The sequence below is a fragment of the Chinchilla lanigera genome, unplaced genomic scaffold (genome assembly GCF_000276665.1).
Source record: "Chinchilla lanigera isolate Chin_1 unplaced genomic scaffold, ChiLan1.0 scaffold00034, whole genome shotgun sequence".
Classification (NCBI taxonomy): Eukaryota; Metazoa; Chordata; class Mammalia; order Rodentia; family Chinchillidae; genus Chinchilla; species Chinchilla lanigera.
The window spans coordinates 14,979,443-14,997,065 of NW_004955435.1; the positions used below are offsets into that span (position 1 = coordinate 14,979,443).

General features: G+C 47.1%; 1 protein-coding gene and 1 long non-coding RNA gene across 4 annotated transcripts in view; both read right to left on the reverse strand.

Moving 5' to 3' along the window:
• Positions 1-6,422, reverse strand: part of LOC102028794 (adenosine receptor A3) — a 20,528-nt gene extending 14,106 nt beyond the window's left edge. Inside the window, exons 1-2 of one of the 2 annotated variants that reach the window (XM_013516498.1) lie at positions 5,393-6,422; positions 2,362-3,437 (exon numbers count right to left, since the gene is read on the reverse strand). In XM_013516498.1, the coding sequence (XP_013371952.1) occupies positions 2,831-3,437; positions 5,393-5,745 (960 nt within the window). In that variant the 5' untranslated portion in view covers positions 5,746-6,422 and the 3' untranslated portion in view covers positions 2,362-2,830. Of the gene's footprint in view, positions 1-2,361; positions 3,438-5,392 lie in introns of those variants that run through there. The other variant, XM_013516497.1, reaches the window with a different exon arrangement.
• Positions 6,423-9,892: 3,470 nt separating this feature from the next.
• LOC102027671 overlaps positions 9,893-17,623 on the reverse strand; it is a 46,595-nt gene continuing 38,864 nt past the window's right edge. Inside the window, exons 2-3 of one of the 2 annotated variants that reach the window (XR_261699.1) lie at positions 11,501-11,656; positions 9,893-10,199 (exon numbers count right to left, since the gene is read on the reverse strand). This is a non-coding gene — a long non-coding RNA (uncharacterized LOC102027671). Of the gene's footprint in view, positions 10,200-11,473; positions 11,657-17,623 lie in introns of both variants that reach the window. The other variant, XR_001234874.1, reaches the window with a different exon arrangement.

A 17,623-nucleotide genomic window follows, 5' to 3' on the forward strand; every position in this document is an offset into this window, starting at 1 on the left:
ATTTGTCTATTTGTTTTCCTGAGAAACTATCTTGTAGATAACAATATGTAAAACAATAACCATTGATAATTTCCTACCACTTTGTCTGTAATTTGGTAAGCCCCCCCCATTATTATGTTATCCTTCTTTTACTCTTTAAAATAAAAAAAAAAAATTAAAAAAAAAAATGCCAGGGATGGTAGCTGAGTCTCTTGTTACCACAGGTTGAGAATAAACAGACTTTGCTTGTCTTTAGGAGGTTGGTCTTCACTTATTTCCACAGATAGTTGACTTAATTTAGAAAAAAAAAAAAAAAAAAAAAAAAAGGTAAATAAACCCAGTTACTCAAATCCACCTTTGCTCCAACTCCTTCACATGGAGCAGGAAAAGCAAACCTCCGTTCTATTTGGGTGGTCTTACTTATTTTCCTAGAATAAAAGGCCACAGCTACCCTTTTACCATTTAGCTGAGAGGGAGCTAGCCGGAAGGCTCATGGGCAGATTGCGGTGACGCTAAGTTTCAGGTTTCTTTAAACCTGAAACCGGGGTGGATCGCCTTATTTCAAGCCAGTCTCCTCACTGATGACCTTTGGTTCATCTTTTTTGAGTTCACTTTCAAAAAGACGTTGCCGGGCAGGGGATATAGCTCAGCGGCGCAGCGCCTGGCGTGGGAAACACAAGGTCCTAAGTTCAATTTCCGGTACGGAAAAAAAAAAAAAAAGACGTTTGCACTGTAAGAGCCACTTCTAGGCTGATGAAACATCTTATCTCAGCAGATTCCAGTTTGACAAAAACAAAAATGCACTTCCTTGCAAGCCGGCAGTGGCAATCAGAGGAAAAAAGGAAGAGAGAGTTGGGGAGGAGAATTCAAAGGAGTTCTGAAACCCAAGATCTACAGCTTGGCTAATGACACCAAAGGAGGGCTCTTCTGCCTTGAAGGAAGTGGCCGCTTTAGGTTTCCAAATTTAAAAAAAAAAAAAAAAAAGCCGGAAGTGTTGCTATAGCAACAAGGTTAGCAATTATAAATTAAGAGGCATAGTGTGCAGATCACTAGGAAACTGAGAGTTGTGGAGCCCTAGAACAAACCCAGGCCTCTTACTGTAGGGACGCGTTTGCACGCTAACTAAACACAAAAACCAAGTAAGAGGGGAAAAGCTCGAGTTCTTGCGTTTTGCCAGAGCTGACAAAAGGGGAGAAAAGGACCTTTTGCTGAAATGAAATATGAACAAGATAAATTTGGTTATCAGACACTAGCCTAAGATTAGGTTTAGGATATACACTTTCAGGAGTGGCTAGGAATTAATTTCACTTTAGATATCCTTACTCTGTTTGTTTAATTGAAGCATACATCTTGCTGCTTTCATTGAGTTAATACATTGTCCTGGGAATGAGAATCCGCATACAGAGGTAAACTTGGATAGGCCGATCCAGAGATGTCACCTTGACTGTCTGGAGCTGCTCAATGCTCAAATGATATGACTGACACTTTACCCTCTCCAGTATCCCAGTGAATTAGAGGTCAGCAATAACAGTTAAGGTAAACTCCCAGCAATCCTCACGTATGCACAATGTAGCGCGAACCTTCTATTAATTGTACAAAAGATGAGCTTCAGAGTCTGGACTTTGACGTTAACAAGCCTCTCCTTCATGTCTAAGATTAGGTGGCGAAAAGCTTGGGTTTTCCCATGTGGCAGAACTGAGCCTAATCTACTCTTTGACTGTGTAAACTATGGACAAGTTACTTAGCTTCTCTATGCAGCAGATTTTTCTTTGGAGAAATGGAGATAAAAATAATCATGGTAACCCATTTCACAGACTGTCAAGAAGACAGCGCGTACACATGGTTAGTGCATAGAAAGTGTTCAAAAATAGTAACCATCCATTGTCCCCCAGCCCCACCCCCAGTACTGGGGATTGAACCCAGGGCCTTCTCACTGAGCTACATTCTCAGGCCCTTTTATTTTTTATTTTAAGGCAGATTCTTGCTATGTCGATAAGCTGCCCAGGTTGGACTCAATCTTGTGATCTTTCTGCCTCAGCAGAAAAGTACCAGGGGTTACAGTTGTGTGCCACCACTCTGGGCTCCGTTGTCTTTTTTTGCCTTTTATCCATCAGTGGGAAATGATGATGACTCTTATTATGAAATTAACTTCCATTAGTGAAACACCGGGGGAAATGATTTAATTCTCTAATAATAGATGAGTGAGTGGTTCATAAAAGTGACAAAGGCCTTGACCAGCCTAGGAACAAGAGGCAGGATGTTCGGGGGCAAGGAGTAGGATGAGCTTACCATCTGGCTCTGGGTAACAAGCAGGCTGAATGCCAAGAGCAGCAAGCTGGGTCTTCAAACCCCACGTGATCTCAGCAAAGAGCTACAGAAGAGTTAGCTATCGTCTTTTATTTACTCAAATACATGCGCAGGTAAATTCAGCAGTTTAAGCCCCAGTTAGACTCAGTTTGCTGCATCCGTTCCCACCATCCTCTAGGAATCCTCTGAGAGCAGGCTCTTTGCTGGAACTGTCACCATCACGGTTCAATTAGAAAGTTTTGTTGCTAACTCAGTAAGACACCCTTCAGAATCCAGACTTCTCCTTCTGTTTGGGGAGGAGAAACACATTCAATAATAGCAACAATACCTGGCCTCAAATCAGGCCTCCAGAAAGCTGAATTAGTGGAGCATAGGAAAAAAACTGAAGAGGAAGGAGAAGGTATTAGTGAAGGTACAACTGAGGGCAACCATTCAAGTACTCCCACCTCAAAGGAAGGAATCAAAGATTTAAGAGGACCCAGAAGGATAGGTCCATAGTGTCCACTCATGCTGAATGAGATGAAAAATCTTCTGCCATGGATAATTAATCAGAAATCTGCTCAATGTTTGGGTCCAAGGAATCGGAGAACTGGCAGACTCTACAGTCTTTGAGGATGAAAAAGTAGGTTTCTTTGAACTTCTTTATTTTGCAAGCATAGACAATAGGGTTCATCATGGAATTAGCATGGGACAAGAGGATGCCCAGGAACATCACGTCATCTGATATGCTGACTTTAAAGTAGAGAGCACAGTTGATGATGGACAAAGGCAGCCAGCACAGAGCAAACAAGAAGAGAACCAGGAAGAGGGACTTAGCTGTCTTGAACTCCCGTCCATAAAACGCACCCGTCTCTTTGGAGGCAGAAACGTTCTGACTAAGTTTGTTCCGGATGACATAGAAGATGTTCAGGTAGATGGCACACATGACAACCAAGGGGATGAAGATCCAGGTGAAAAAGCTGAAGAAGACCATGTACTCCATACTCATGGTAGGAAGGAAGGAACATGGACACATGGTGACATTTTGGAGTTCCTTTGAGGTCAGTTTCCCATTCCAGCCAAACATAGGGGTCAGTCCCACCAGTAAGGACACCAGCCAGCAGAGGCCCAAGGCCAGCCATATTCGTCTTTGAGTAGTGACCCTCTTGTATCTGTTTGAATGGAAAAGAGCCAGTGAGTTCACAGCAGGATTGTGAAATGTCAGGCGAGGGAAATGATGGGAGGGGGAGATAAAGCACAGACTCTCAGTTCTTTAGTCTTTGTTAAGAGAGTGAAAAACCGGATAGTCTATGGTGACTCTGGTTGAAGGTGAGACGAGCTGACAAATATTAGAGAAAAATCCAGAAACTTCCCTGGGGACTTTTGTAAAGAATAATAATCTAGAACAGATCAGGAATATTTTTTCAAGAGTTAGGTGCATTCATGCCCTGTTTCTGGGCCTATTTCCAGTCCAAGAATTTTTTTGATTCCTATGTTGTAAGATTTAACTAAGTCCCCTGCGATCACCAGGCTGATGGGAAATAATCTCCTACAATCACGCTTGTCTGCTGCGTTCTCCATTGTTTTATTTGGCTAGTGGGCAGATGCTAATAAATTTTACCACCCCTTTCCCACGCGTCTACCTGTGCCTACCCCTGTGTCTGTCTGTATGCGTGTGTCCATACTTGGTGTCTGATTTAAATGAATCAACTGATTTGCAAAAGCTGTACTGAACTGCTTCACAGCCCTTAAAAGGGTGATCCAGTGAAAGTCACCATTTCCTCTTAAAGCATGCCTCTGAACAACAACCCAAACAGACTGCAGGAAGGACACTCATATTGCTCATTACTCTTAGACTTGATTTCTTTTTTTGTCTTTTTGAGACAAGGTCTCACTATGCCGTTTAGGCTGGCCTTGAGCTCAATTTGTAGCCCAGGCTGGTCTCAAATTTGCACCGATCCTCCTGCCTCAGCCTCCCAAGTGCTGGGATTACAGGCATACACCACCACGCCTGGCTGTTAGATTTGATTTCAATTAAATGTCACAACTCAGATATGTTTGTGATAATAGCCACTTTATTAATGGCAATGGTGAAAATAACAGCTATTGGGCATCCACCATGTAAAAGGCATTTTTCTAAGAACTTTACATGTGTTAACTTATTTAATCTCATGAGAAAAGTACAGTTATTATCCCCCATTTTATAAGAAAAAAATGACACAGACAGGTGACATACAAACTAGAAGGGGTGCAACTAAAATTGAAAGGTGAGTATGCTTCCGAGCATCTTAACCACTACGATACAGATGAGGACCCGGGACAGAGGAAGTTAAATAGCTTGCCCGAGGTCAGGATGCACAATCAGGGATCTGAACCCAGATCTGTTTGCACCTAAAACTTGTCCACATCTCCTCAACGTGTACTTTCCGCAAGAGAAGAGGGACGAAACGTAAGACCAGTGCAGTTTAGGACACCTTGGGAACTTGATTCCTCCATTTCAGTCTACTCTCTTTCCATGGTCAGATGGGAGGTCAGCACTGCTTTGTACAAAGGAGAACTTTTTTGGGAAAAAAACTCTTGCATCTTATGAGAAGAAAAAGGAAATATACATCCTAAGAAGCTTTCTCAGCACTGGGGCAGGCACGAAGTAGGAAGCAAAATGAAAATAAAAGCCTACATGTGAAAGGGGACGTTGTCATCTGGGTATCTCCTGTTCTTATCTTTCTGCTCCTTGTGAAATAAGATGCAGATCTTATCTAAGAGGTTTCGATCATTTCTAAACCCAAGAGTATTTTGGTTTTTTGTTTTTTACTCACAGTGCAGGAAGCTTTCATCATCTTTAGCCATACTGTACTAAGGGACTGACCATACGCACACGGTCAGTGGAGGATACAGTGGACCTCTGTCTTTCTCTCTCATTCCCAAGTCTCAGCTCACCATTCTAAGCCCCTCGTAGATCATATACTGAAAAAGCATTTATTGTCCTCTTTGCAACTTCAGGGCCCTATTTGGATTTGCTTCCACTGAAAAAGTCTGAGCTGGGAACTTTGTTGGGTGTGGGGAAAAGTTTCCTAATTTCCTAGACTCCTCTGTCCCTGCTGCACCCCCGCCCTCTTCAGTCGGTTACCTGATAGTGAGCTTGACCCGCAGGTATCTGTCCACAGCAATGGCCAGCAAGGACATGATGGAGGCATGGGTGAAGATTAGCAGCACACAGCACATGAAAAGGCAGCTATAGAAGTGCATTGAGATGTTCAGGCTGGTGACAATGGCCAAAGGTATGACCAGTAGCCCAACTGCAATGTCAGCCAGGGCCAGGGAGACAATGAAGTAGAAGGTGGTGGTCCGCAGACTGGGGTTTAACTTGATCACCCAGATGACCAGCACGTTGCCCACCACAGCAAAGAGTCCGATGAAAGCCTCCATGGTGAAATAGGTCATTTTAACCCACAATGGGGTATCGGTGCTGTTGAATGTCATGCTGTGCCGGAGAGCCTCCCAGGTGACAAGTTAGCCAGCAGGACTCGTAGGGCCCACTGGTCCTAGCTCTTGCCAGACGTTTTCCCAGAGGTCCAGGTATAGCAATAATCTGAAACTCCCAATTCATTCATCCCGTCTCTTCTCTGCTGGGGTGATCTCTCGGAGACCCCTCTCCTTAGGAAGGGCCCATCCCAGGCAATCACTTCTAGTCCATTTGTGGGCCACACACCCCTGGCCCCCAGAAACAGGGAGGACAGTTCAGTGTGGGCTGAGTCTGAAAGTGCCGCTGCTCTTAGCTCCCCAGGCAGACACACTTGAGGCCTCCCCCTTCCCCTACCCCCAGAGCGCTCGATGCACTCCATCAAGATAAGCAACACTCGTTAGGGTTTTACAGGAAGTGAGATAGGCCAAGAGGAAGTGAAGAGCCAGGAACTCAGAGCAAAAAGATGGAAAGAACAGAGGAGGGAGGCGTGAAAGGCATCGAGAAGGTTCAGGATGAGATCAGGTATCAGAATGAATTCATTCAGTGACCATATGAGGGTGGAGGGTTGGGTGCGAAGACAGCTACAAGCAATGACTACGCAATATTTCTGCTGACATCAGGTGCAGTGGCACACATCTGTATCCCAGCACTTGGGAGGTTAAAGCAGGAAGATGGCCAGGAGCTTGAAGCCAGCCTGGACTACATAATAAGTTTAAGGCCAGCCTAGATTACACAGTGAGACCTTGTTTAAAAAAAAACACAAAATAGAGTAAAATAAACAAATCCCTGCTTTCTGCTTGCTTAGCCAAAAGACCCCATGATATGAAGACAAACAGAAGAAGCGGAAGCACAAGCATTAGGCTTTGGTAGCAGCCCCTAACCTTAGCCAGAACTTATTCCTTCTCATAATAGCAAGTGCTTAGAATTCGGCTGCAGGAATAGCGTCCTTACTGAACAGCGCCGGTAACCAGCCTTTGTGTCAGAGATCCTCTGTCAAAGGGACAAGCAAAGATTCCTTGCTTGGAGAACAAAACTCAGCACCACCCAGAGCCTGCATCTCTCCTTCTCAGCCCCAGCTCCCAGCAAAGTCTCAGGCCCTCACTCTGGCAACACTTCTGTGTCAAAGCTATTTGAGGAAGCAACAACACGACGATCAGTCATGCAGAAAGGAGAAGAAAGACAAGGTGCACTCATAACTGTATGGCATACCCCACGCCTCTTCTCCCCAAGCCCAGCCCTGCCTCACAAGACCATGTGTAAGGGTTCTGACCCCTTATCAAAGCTGCTTGCCTAGTCACCAACTTCTGGAAGACAAACACTTGAATGCAATTGTTATTTGGTTCAGGTGTTTCTTGGTGCTGCCCACAGGAGTAATTTTAACCAGGGCACGTTAGAGGCAGCAAGAAGGAACAGATGAACATAAGCCTACAACGGGGACGGAAGGATTTATAACTTTTACCTTAAATATCTATGCATGCACAGCCAAAAATAAAATTCAGCGATAAGAGCAGTGTTGTTCGGGCGCTGTCTAGCCAACACTTCAGTGGGACCTTGAGAGAGATGCCCGGGCACATGGGGCTGTCAGGTCGTCTTAGTTCCGCTTCCACACCACCCGCTGATCCCCCGCTGTTTCCCAAGTTGCCCTCAGTCTGACCAGTCTCGCACTCACATGTCCCACACATGTCACTTCTCCCCAGGCAAACCCCTCAGACATAAGGGGCAGTATCAGCCAGGTGTGGTGGTGCACACCTGTGATCTCAGCCCTCTGGCAGGCTGAGGCAGGAATATCCCAGTTCAAGCCCAGCTCAGACAATTTAGCAACTTAGTGAGAAAAGTCTCAAAAATTACAAAATAACATTTAAAGGAGGCTAGTGTAGTTCAGCGTGAAGGCCTTGGGTTCAATCTCCAGCACAGGAAAAGGTGGCGGTAGAGGGAGGCAACCCTCTCTAACTGTATTTCCATCAACCTAAGTGTCTCTCTGGTGCCTGCTACGCACACTGGGACTTGAAAAGCTCTGTCTGCCTCTTCTGTGGCCTCTCACACATTTCTTGAACAACTGCTTTCTTCAACTCTGCTTCAGAGGAAGAAGCGACTAAAAGGAATTTCTACCAAACTGCATGAAAAAAGCCTTACTTATCATTTAGCTATCTGAAGCATACTTAATCACTGTAGAAATTCTCTATTCTCCTCCCAAACACTGACTAGCACCGAACAGCTTCATGTGAGACGAAGGCCTTCCCTAGTTGGGAGGAACCATGCTGCCTGGATGCTGTACTCATACAATTAAAACGCAGCCTCCTGGAGGAGCCTGGCATTCCCAAACCTAGCTTGCAGCTCAACCTCGGGGGGCCAGTAAGGATGAAGCGGCCTGGTGGCAGGGCGGAAGTGTCAGTCAGGCAACAAGCAGCACTTACATTGACAAGGGAAAAGATGGCCTCCCATGTGTAGTCATGACCCAGAAGCTGAGGGGAGGGAAAGACTGGCAGAAGTAGCAGGACCAGTGCCTAAGTGGGGGGGGCAGCCCACCAGAAACGGACTGGTCTCATTAGAAACTTACTTGATAGGCAGTTTGTACTTTCAGATTTTTTCCTGGTGGTTCTCTGTCAGTACTCAGGTGAGTTCTCTGGGAACCAGCCACCTTGGCTGAGTTACAGAAACCAAGTGTAGAGCTCATTGTTCAACACTGCATCATACCATTCCCCTGAGAGAATAACCCACTGTAGAGAGGAGGAGCAGGGGCTACACTAGGGCCACCAACAGAGCCACCTCTCCCCACCTGGGAGTCATAGTTTCAGAAGTCCTTGCATGTATCTGGGGACTTTCTTTTCTATGAACAAGGGAAGCTTTTCCTCAGGGTTTTCTGAAAAGACAGAGCCCAGGACTGCTTCAAAGGTGGTTTGAGAGATAAAGGAAAGAGTTCCATAGTCACTTCTCATTTGGGTCTACTGAGGCAGGAGATTAGGGCATGGCCAGCTGGCTGGGCAAGTGGGCATGACTTATCAGTCATAGAAATCCAGGACAGGCGCCGAAAAACAGTTCCCAAAGCTTTGCACCTGGGACTAACTAGAGAATGCTATGTTCAATTCTCATGAAAAGTCAAGCAGGCTTTTTATAGGATGTCCTGAATCTGGCACCTGGCCTGAGAGTGGAAGATACAAAAGATGGTGCCATTAAGCTCCTGTCCACTGTACTCTCTTTTACAGTGGTCCACTCTCACCCTGTAGACAGTACTGCCTTTCCTACTTTTAATTGGCTCACATTTGCTCTTTGGAGCATGTTTCTTCCCTACTTTTAATACATGTAAACCATGGCTACATTTTGAACTTGTTTTTTTTCCAATTCTTTGTTCAGGTCAAAAATCTAGAAAGAATCTCTGGGAGGAATTCCCAGAACCCCAGAACCTGGTAACACTATGAGTGCACCCTGAATGTCCCTCTTTATTTTAGATTGAAAACCAAAAGCTCGTCTGGTGAACAAAAAGAAAGAGACCCAGTCCAAAGGTCACCCACCCTCTTTCCCTGCTCTGCCACCTGCACCCACAGCCCACAGCCACCCTTGGTTAACTTGCTTCCTTAGACAACCTGAGATCACCAGAATGTTCTTCAGGAAACTCCAAGATGGCCCTTTCCTGCTTAAAAACCACTTGCTCTCCACCTCAGGCTTAAGACCAGGCTCGTGGGAATGGCTTTCACCAGGAACCCCTAGGTGATAAGGTCTCTGCAGGCTCCTACCCTTGCTTGTTCTGTAGAAACCAGCTCCACCATGCCAAACAACGCATGGGGCAGAGTCATTCTCTTTCACTTCCTCTGCCCTGTGCACACTGCCTCGTATCCTGGCTGGAACTCTCTTCCCCAGTCCACCTAGAAAACAAACACGTTCCTTCCTCGACTGTTCGCAAACAGGACCTTGAGGAAAACTTGCCAGACTTGCCTCTCCTCTGGGTCTCCATTGTGCCGATTATGTGACTCCTCCCTCGTTGGCCTACAAGTTCCTGGGGAGCAGAGACCATCATTTCATTTCTGCATCTCTATCCCTCTCACAACGCCTGACAAGAGACTCGGATACTTTTCACAAATGAGTGAATAGGAAAGCACCTCTGAGGCAGGTGGCGTGACTCTGGCACTGTATATTAAGACAACAGTAAATCAACTAGAACTTGCTAAGTACTCTGCATGATATCAGCTACTGTGTGCAACATTTTTTATTCATGGTTTTTTTCATCCAACATTCTCAAATTGAAAAGATTTTGGTGCTGAGCAAGCTGAGATTCAAAAGAGTTAAGTAACTCATCCAAGGTTACACAGCTGGGAATTGACAGAGCTGGCATTCCTGGCTTCAGGCTTCTGAACGACGGCCTTCAGTAAGAGCATGAACACATGAACAGCCATACTAAGTCTTCACAAGGACAAGGGGTCCCTGAGTTTGATGTTGTCAACTGACCGATATCAATAGGGGATCAGTATTCTCTGACCTGGAAAAGAATATGACCAGCAGGATTACAGGAACAGACCACATGCACAAACCCCACTGCTCAGAGTTAGAAAGAGACGGCAGGGTCAGACGATTGCATGAACAGGCTGCTGTGGGGCTGGGCTTCCTGGGGAGCTCTGGGCCAGAAAGAAAACCAGATTTATGGAAATAAATTTTTTATAAAACCAGATTTATGGAAATAAATTTTTAAATCGTGAAATAAATTATAAATGCACTGTGGTTCAAGAGTTTTTCCCATCTAAAAGGAAGGCCGTGGCTGTTTTCAGTTCTACCAAAGGAACCGAAACTCACCCTAGCAAGCCCAGGTGAGAGACAGTGGGGCCTGGCCCGGTGCTGAGGTCGCTGTGAAGAGGGTCTGGAGGCCTCCTCAGCCTGAAGCACAGGAAAAGGGACTGGAATGCTGAGGACGGGCCTTGCCGGTCCCAAACCCTAGCCTAGAACTACTTGGGCCTGGTGCAGCTGGGCCAGGCCAACCGCAGACAACATCCTTCCCTTCAGCGCTGTGCTTGACACCCTGAGAGGCTAGTCAGAGACAGCTCATTGGATATTTTGCAACTTCTCAGAAAAAGCTAGAAAACGTCAAATGCAATCTCCAGTAACAGCAAGGTGCAGTGACAGCAGGAGTCCAGGGAAAGGACCTCCAGAGGCCCGAACTGGCCCAGGCAGCCATTGAGACAGAGTGTCAGGCAGGCAGAGGATGGCGGCTACCGCCTGGGGCTCTCTCTCTGATTTGATGGCTGCCTGGAGACACACAAAATCAGTTTGCTCACTTCCTCCTGGCCCCATCCCCACTTCCCCAAATCTTTATATTTTTAAAGAGCTTTATGTTTGTTGGCCAACAGCAGAGGCTCAGAAAAGACCAGTGTTCAGGATCAGTCCTGAAGGAGGCTGCCTCTTGCAGGCCCTCCCTTGCCAACTTCCTGTCTCTGCCTGTCAGGCGGGAGGAAGAGGTTAGAAGCCCTCCAGACAGCTTCCTCCAGTGCTGGTCTGGAGCCAGGGTCCCCAGGGCTTTCTTTTCCGGAGCCCAGACACTTGCACAACTTCTGCTGTGACTCACAAGGCCTCAAGTTTGAGTACATGGAAGCTGGGGTGGGGGTGGCGGTGGGGGTAGAGGTGGGAGGGCCAGGCCTGGGTGACCAGGTCAACCTTCCTTCACCGTGAGTTTCGGTACATCTGGCCCAAGACAGGGGAATTGTCCCAGGTGCTTGCGACCTACCCACCCTACCCACACACACTCCAGGGCCAAGCGGAGACCTAGAGGACGGTTCAGTTAATTCTCACGTTGTTCCAGACTCTGGACAACTGGCTAAGTCTTGCGAAGTAGCATCAGCTTCAAGGGTGAAAGGCTTATGCTTGTGTCCGCGTTAAGGCGTTATGCTTAGCAGTGGCCACCAGATGGCAGCACGTTTCCACTGCCTTTTGGGACCCAGGCTGCCTCTAAGAAAATGAGAGAGAAATGAGGAGAACTTGAATTTGGAACACTGCTTAGCCAGCGACCTCAGACGGTGCAGACAGTTAAACACGGGGAGAACTAAGGAAGAACAAAGAAGACAAGGATAGACAGCCAGGTGCTTAAATTCAATCCAATCCCATAGCAAATTCCTGGGCAGGGATGGTGGTGCGAGTCTGCAATCCCAGCTCCTTAGGAAGTTGACGCGGGAGAACAGAAAGTTCACTTGGGCAGTTACCAAGACTCTGTCAAACAAACAAAAAGGCTCTGAAGGTGAGGCAGGAGGATCGCTGCAATTTCAAGGCCAACCAGGGCTGCATAGTAAGTTCAAGGCCAGCCTGAACTACATGACCAGGGCCTATCCCACAAAGTAAAAATGAAAATGAAAAAAAAAAAAAAAAAAAAAAAAAATTCCTGGGCAGTGCCGAATCCGATCTTCTTGACTTAAAAATGTTGAAATGCAGATTCATCCTTCCACGAGTGTCCCAATAAAAGTTTTATTTTGCTTTGTAGCGTTGAAGCTCCTTACACACAAACTCCATCTCATTAAAATCAAGACAGCAGCCCCACACAGCAAGTATCAGTAACCACTTCCCACACAGGAGAAACTCGGGCATTGCTCAGGATCGTACAACGGTAAAAAGCGCCATTAAGGTGGGGAGCCCAGGCACTGCTCTCCCGGTTTAAGGTGAAGACAAAGAAGATGGTGAGGACAGATCTGCCTGTAGGAAATCTCACTGAGAGTTCTACCCGCTGCCACGTATTCATCAATAGTCCTTTCCTTGGTACCTGCTACCTCTGACCTGTCCTCCTCTTTTGATGGGCACGGAGCCCACTGGCCATTTTCCAGGCCTTTTCTGAAGCGTTTCCTGTCTTTTGGAGTCCACGATTTCTCTGAAGGTGCTTGGGTTTCTCTGTAATCCACCCTCCTCCTCCTCACAGCCTCAGGGCTCCAGCCATCCACGCTGAGCCTCTTCGGCTCTGCTCCAGCGTTACTCACAGTAGCTAAGCCTCAGCCCATGAATTTGTTCACACGTGCGGATCCTGACGTCATTCCCCAGATCCTTAACGCTGGCAGGTGTCAGAATAAATTCTGGCTAGAACAACCGCCAACCTAAATGTTTACAGCAGTGCCATATCCTGGCCTCCTTCCTTTTAAACTTATACCTAAAAATGTAACAGACTCCTTAAATGGAATGCAAAGCCTCGTCCATAGCAGAGGTCAGCAACCTTTCTGCTTAGGTGATATTTTCCCCTCTCCTTCCCTAATTATTATCCTAACACCCGCCATTGGCAGAATGCCAAAGAAAACGTGCTGGGTACCTTGCCAGGCATTTTACACATCTTATTTAGAATTCTCTACCAACCTTGGAGGAGTGTGTTTAGGTTCATTTCACACACGAGAAAACTAAGGCTTGATGAGACCGGGGGACTCGGTCTGAACCACACAGCCAGCTAATGGCTGAGCTGGGGCCTGAACCCAAGACTGTCTTGGCTTCAAGCCCTGACTCTTGTCAGCGACCGACACAAGAACACTCTAGTATCAATTGTACCAAACCCAGACTGCCATGTGGGCAGAAACTCTTCAGTGTCCTAATGAGAAGCACCAGACTTAAAGGCTGGGCCAGCCTTCGGGAGAAGCACATTTTGCATCAATCAAGCACACTTCAGCCCCTGTCAGTGCTCAGCTGAGATTGCTCTGCCCGGCCGCGGAGGGCAGCGCGCAAGTCCTCCCCTGCGCTCTCCACCCGCTCCCCCCGCATCTAGCCCAGGACAGACAACACTGGGAAACCATGTGACGTTAGTTCCTGCTGAAATGCCTTCCCAGAGAGCCTTAGTCCCTCTGCGTTTCGTTAAAGGTTAATACAGAAAACTGTCACAGGAAATATGTCTCAGCATTTCATCATAATCGGAGACACTGTCCATTACTATGCCCCTCACACAAAGTTTCACAAGATCAATTTCTGAGAAGTGTAGTGTTGGAAAAGAAATTGTTTTTCTTAATAAACTAGCTTGCTTTGTTCCCCTGGTTAGTGGGACAGTTTTTGCATGGGCAGCTGGGCAGCTAAGCGAGGTTTTGCTTAGGTTTTCTAGGAAATTTACATGTTTTTGTCTCCTTCCTTGGCTTCTGTTGTTCTATTGATTTTGTCATGCCCTGTTTTCCTTATTTTGTAGTTTTTTTTATTTTTTGTTTTTATTTCTTGTGGCACTATGAATTGAAGTCCTGGCCTTCCCGCTGAGCTGCATCTCCAGCCCTTTTTTATTTTTTATTTTGAGACAGGGGCTCATTAAGTTGCCCAGGCTGGGCTCTAACTTATGATACTCCTGCCTCAGCCTCCTAGAGTTCTGGGATTACACATATGATACTCCTGCCTCAGCCTCCTAGAGTTCTGGGATTACACATAGGCTCACTATGCCCTGTTCATTTGAGTAGCTCCAGATCCTTTTTAAAAATATGCAAGGTACAAATAATAAATACTTAGAACTAACGTCAAAAGAAGCACCACTGTTTATTTTAGGCTCATGTTGCCTGATTGATTAGTCTGTCATGAAATGATTTTTGTCGGTTCCCCCATGACTGGGAGGTGAGGACTTCCTTCTCCCACAAGTGGTACAGAAACACATTTTAGATTACCAGTTTGGGCAAAAGAAAAAAATGACGAGACTGAAACCCCCTCCCCCACCGCTCTTTGGGGGCAAGTTCTCAACCCAGCACCTCAGGTATCTGTGTTCAGCAATAGCTAGGAAACATCCCCTTAGGAATGGTCAGTATCTTGGAGTCATTTATTTACACGCCTGCTTCTGCCACTTGACAATAAACTCCCTGGATAAAAAATTGGACCTAACTCATCTTTGTGTCTCCTTCCCACTGTCCTTATCCCAAGAGCACCAAAATTCTAAAGTAGTACCTGGCACCTAGGAGGACAGCAATAAGCTCTAGTTGAACATATATCAGGTATTACTGTCAAGGCTTTCTCCTCTCGGCCTGCAAGAGTACTGACCATATCTCTCTATGTTCAGTGAGGACTCAGGAGAGATATAGAAAGACCTCTTCCTTAACAACAAAAAGGTTTTGTGTCTTTTAATTTCAATATCAAACCAATACAGATAGAAAACATCCCATGAGAAGCCAGGTGTGGGCCCATAATCCCAGTGTGCTGGAGGCTGAGGCAGGAGGATCACAAGTTCAAGCCAAGCCTGGGCAACTTACTGACTTAGCAATACGTGTCTTATTTGGGTGTAGCTGAAGGACTCTCAGAGACAGCATCTGACATTTACATACCAGTTTGTGATTCCGCATTTTACTTAGCCTACCCATTTCATTGTCTCATCTCTGTTACTTAAAATGATGCCCCCTTACACATGAGGCCACACATGAATTTGTCATCTCACCCTATTTATTATTATTATTATTATTTGCAGTGATGGACATAAAACCTACAGCCTTGCACTGAATGCAAAGCTAGCCCTCTATCACTGAGCTACATTCCAGATTACTGTTTATTTCTTGTGTTATACCTTTCACAATCAGAGCTTCATTCTTTCTTTGTTGTGTTCTCTTGCTTGTCTTTTGATTGACTGATTGATTGATTGGACTGATCAATTAACTTTTTGAGACAGTCTTATTTTGGAGTCCAAGCTGGCCTTGAAATGTCTGTGTAGCCGAGGCAGGCTGGCACCATCCTCCTGTCCAAGTTCCCCAGGTGCCGGGATTACAGGTGTGTGCCACCACACCCGGCCCCTTGCCTGTTTTATTTATGCTCTGTCTATAGGACCCAGAACCTCCTCAGCCTTAGTTGACCACTAAGCCTGGCACATGGACCCTGTTCTCTCACCACTGACCTTGCCCCTGATCAGCGGTAGGGTGCAGTGTTCAGGACACGATGGATTTGAGGTGGGATGGGGTGCCCGAGGAGCCTGATGCCACAGTGGCTAGTTTAAGGTCAGAACCTGAACAGCAAGCCAAATTTCTTGGCTAGCCAGTCCCCTCACTGGCTCTTTTGTCTCTCCGAGTTCCCAGCTGAGCGTCCTCCTCCACCCCCACCCCGCTGCAAGCTCACAGTTTGCTCTTCCTTCTGCAGCAGTGCTTGCGCCTCGGCCAGCTGCCCTGTCAACCCACGCTGACCGGCCAGTACTAGGTGCTGATTGTTACAAGACTACACCAGCAACGCTGTTCCAGACCACGGCACTGCCAAGGGACGCTTGGAGCCATCGGATCATCCCGTGCAGCGGCACACCTGTGCCCCCTCCTCTGGGTGCCAGACCCGTCCCACCGGGCTCTCACCCCGACTTGCTGCAGAAAGGAGACCACTGTCAGGTGCCAGCGTGTGTCTCAGAACCCTCTGCATCTTTCTTGTTTTAAACTGTTTCCAAAGGGGTGACCTTCTGGCACCTTAGGCAATGAAAAAGAATGTGGGGCCGCATGTCACCGGCAGGGCCTCTCCAGCGCTCAGCCAGTTCTTTATTTACGAGGTGCTTGGCAGATGTGAATGCAGGAAAATCCTTCTGCACATTCCAAAGGGGCTGTGGGGAGGCCGTGACATCTTCCTCTCCTCCGTCTACACTTGCCACGAGGCAAGTGACCTGACAGCATCACGAGGCCTGCTGGGCGGGCTCCCCAACAGTCCCCACACTCGGCTCCTTTATGAGCCTGGAAGAAAGGCAGCCTCAGGTCTGACATTCCAGGTTTCAGGCAACCAGAGTGCTAGGTCACTGCCCTAAGTGCTGTGAGGTACTGGCCCTTCAGATCAGCAAGTGAAGCTCTCTCTGAGCTGGGTCTCAAGAGCCAGATCATTCAGAACAGTAATTGGAGTTCTTCTGATGTGTCATTCATTCTGGAGGGGTTGGCAGATCTTTCAGCTCTAGTCACGCTATGAAGGGTTTACCTTCCGTGCAGGGCATGAAGGTAGCTGAAGGTAGCCAAGGGAGAATATTACGGCCAGCTCCTGCTGAAACACCTGCATGACAGGTCACGGGGCACAAGCGGCCCCCACACTAATTTGCATTTTCTTTATTTGTATTTGCTCTTGACCTTAAATACCAAAGATCTAAGTTCTCCTTAACCTTGGAATCCTTCCTGATGTATAAGGGCCAAAGGAAAAGAACTTGCTCCAGGTTGAGATTTAGCCTCAGGTCTGGGCCTCGGGACCAGGCTCGCCAATCATTCCTAGGCCTCCAAGATAGTATCTCATTCTGACTTCATCCTTCCAGGAAGACGGCTCCACTGGCCTGCTCTGGCCGTTCCCCAAGGAAAGCGAAACAGACGCTGCTTCAGTGACCATGACTTCTTCCAGGGCAGCAGAACTCTAGATCGCGGCCATAGTCCAGCCTGTTCCCTCCTCACCCCCACCCCCACTCAGGGCCCATGACTAGGGCTTTTTGTGTTACCCTAGAATTGGCACGGTCTCCGTTTCCTGCCAATAATGCTTTCTGTTGTTCCTCAGCAAATGGAACAAGTGACCATCGTGAACTCCATGCAGTCTTCAAACTGGAAACATCTGCAGGGTAGCTGCTGGGCGGGGCGGGGCTGCAGGGGAAGTGTGTGAAGGGGCTGTGGGAGAAAGGCCCAAGAACCTCAGGGAGGAGGGTATGGAGTGAAGCCCAAACAGTAACCCACAAACAGCCAAAGGCCCTGGTTTAGGTGTCTAGACCTAGACCCCCACAACGGTCCCCTCTTTTTAAGTCCCAAAGGTTATCTTTGCTGTCTTTTTTTCCCCTCTCTCTCTTTTTGGTTTTTTAAGACAGGGTTTCACTATGTAATTCACAGCAATCCTCCTGCCTCAGCCTCCCAAGAGCTGGGATTACAGGTACGAGCTACAACGCCCAGCCTTTGCTGTGTCTTGACCAAAGGAAAGGACTTACGCAATTCTTTTTACAGATACACTTTTTCTTTGTAGTAGGGATTGAACCAGGGCCTCATACATGCTAGATAAGCGTTCTATTGTTGAGCCACA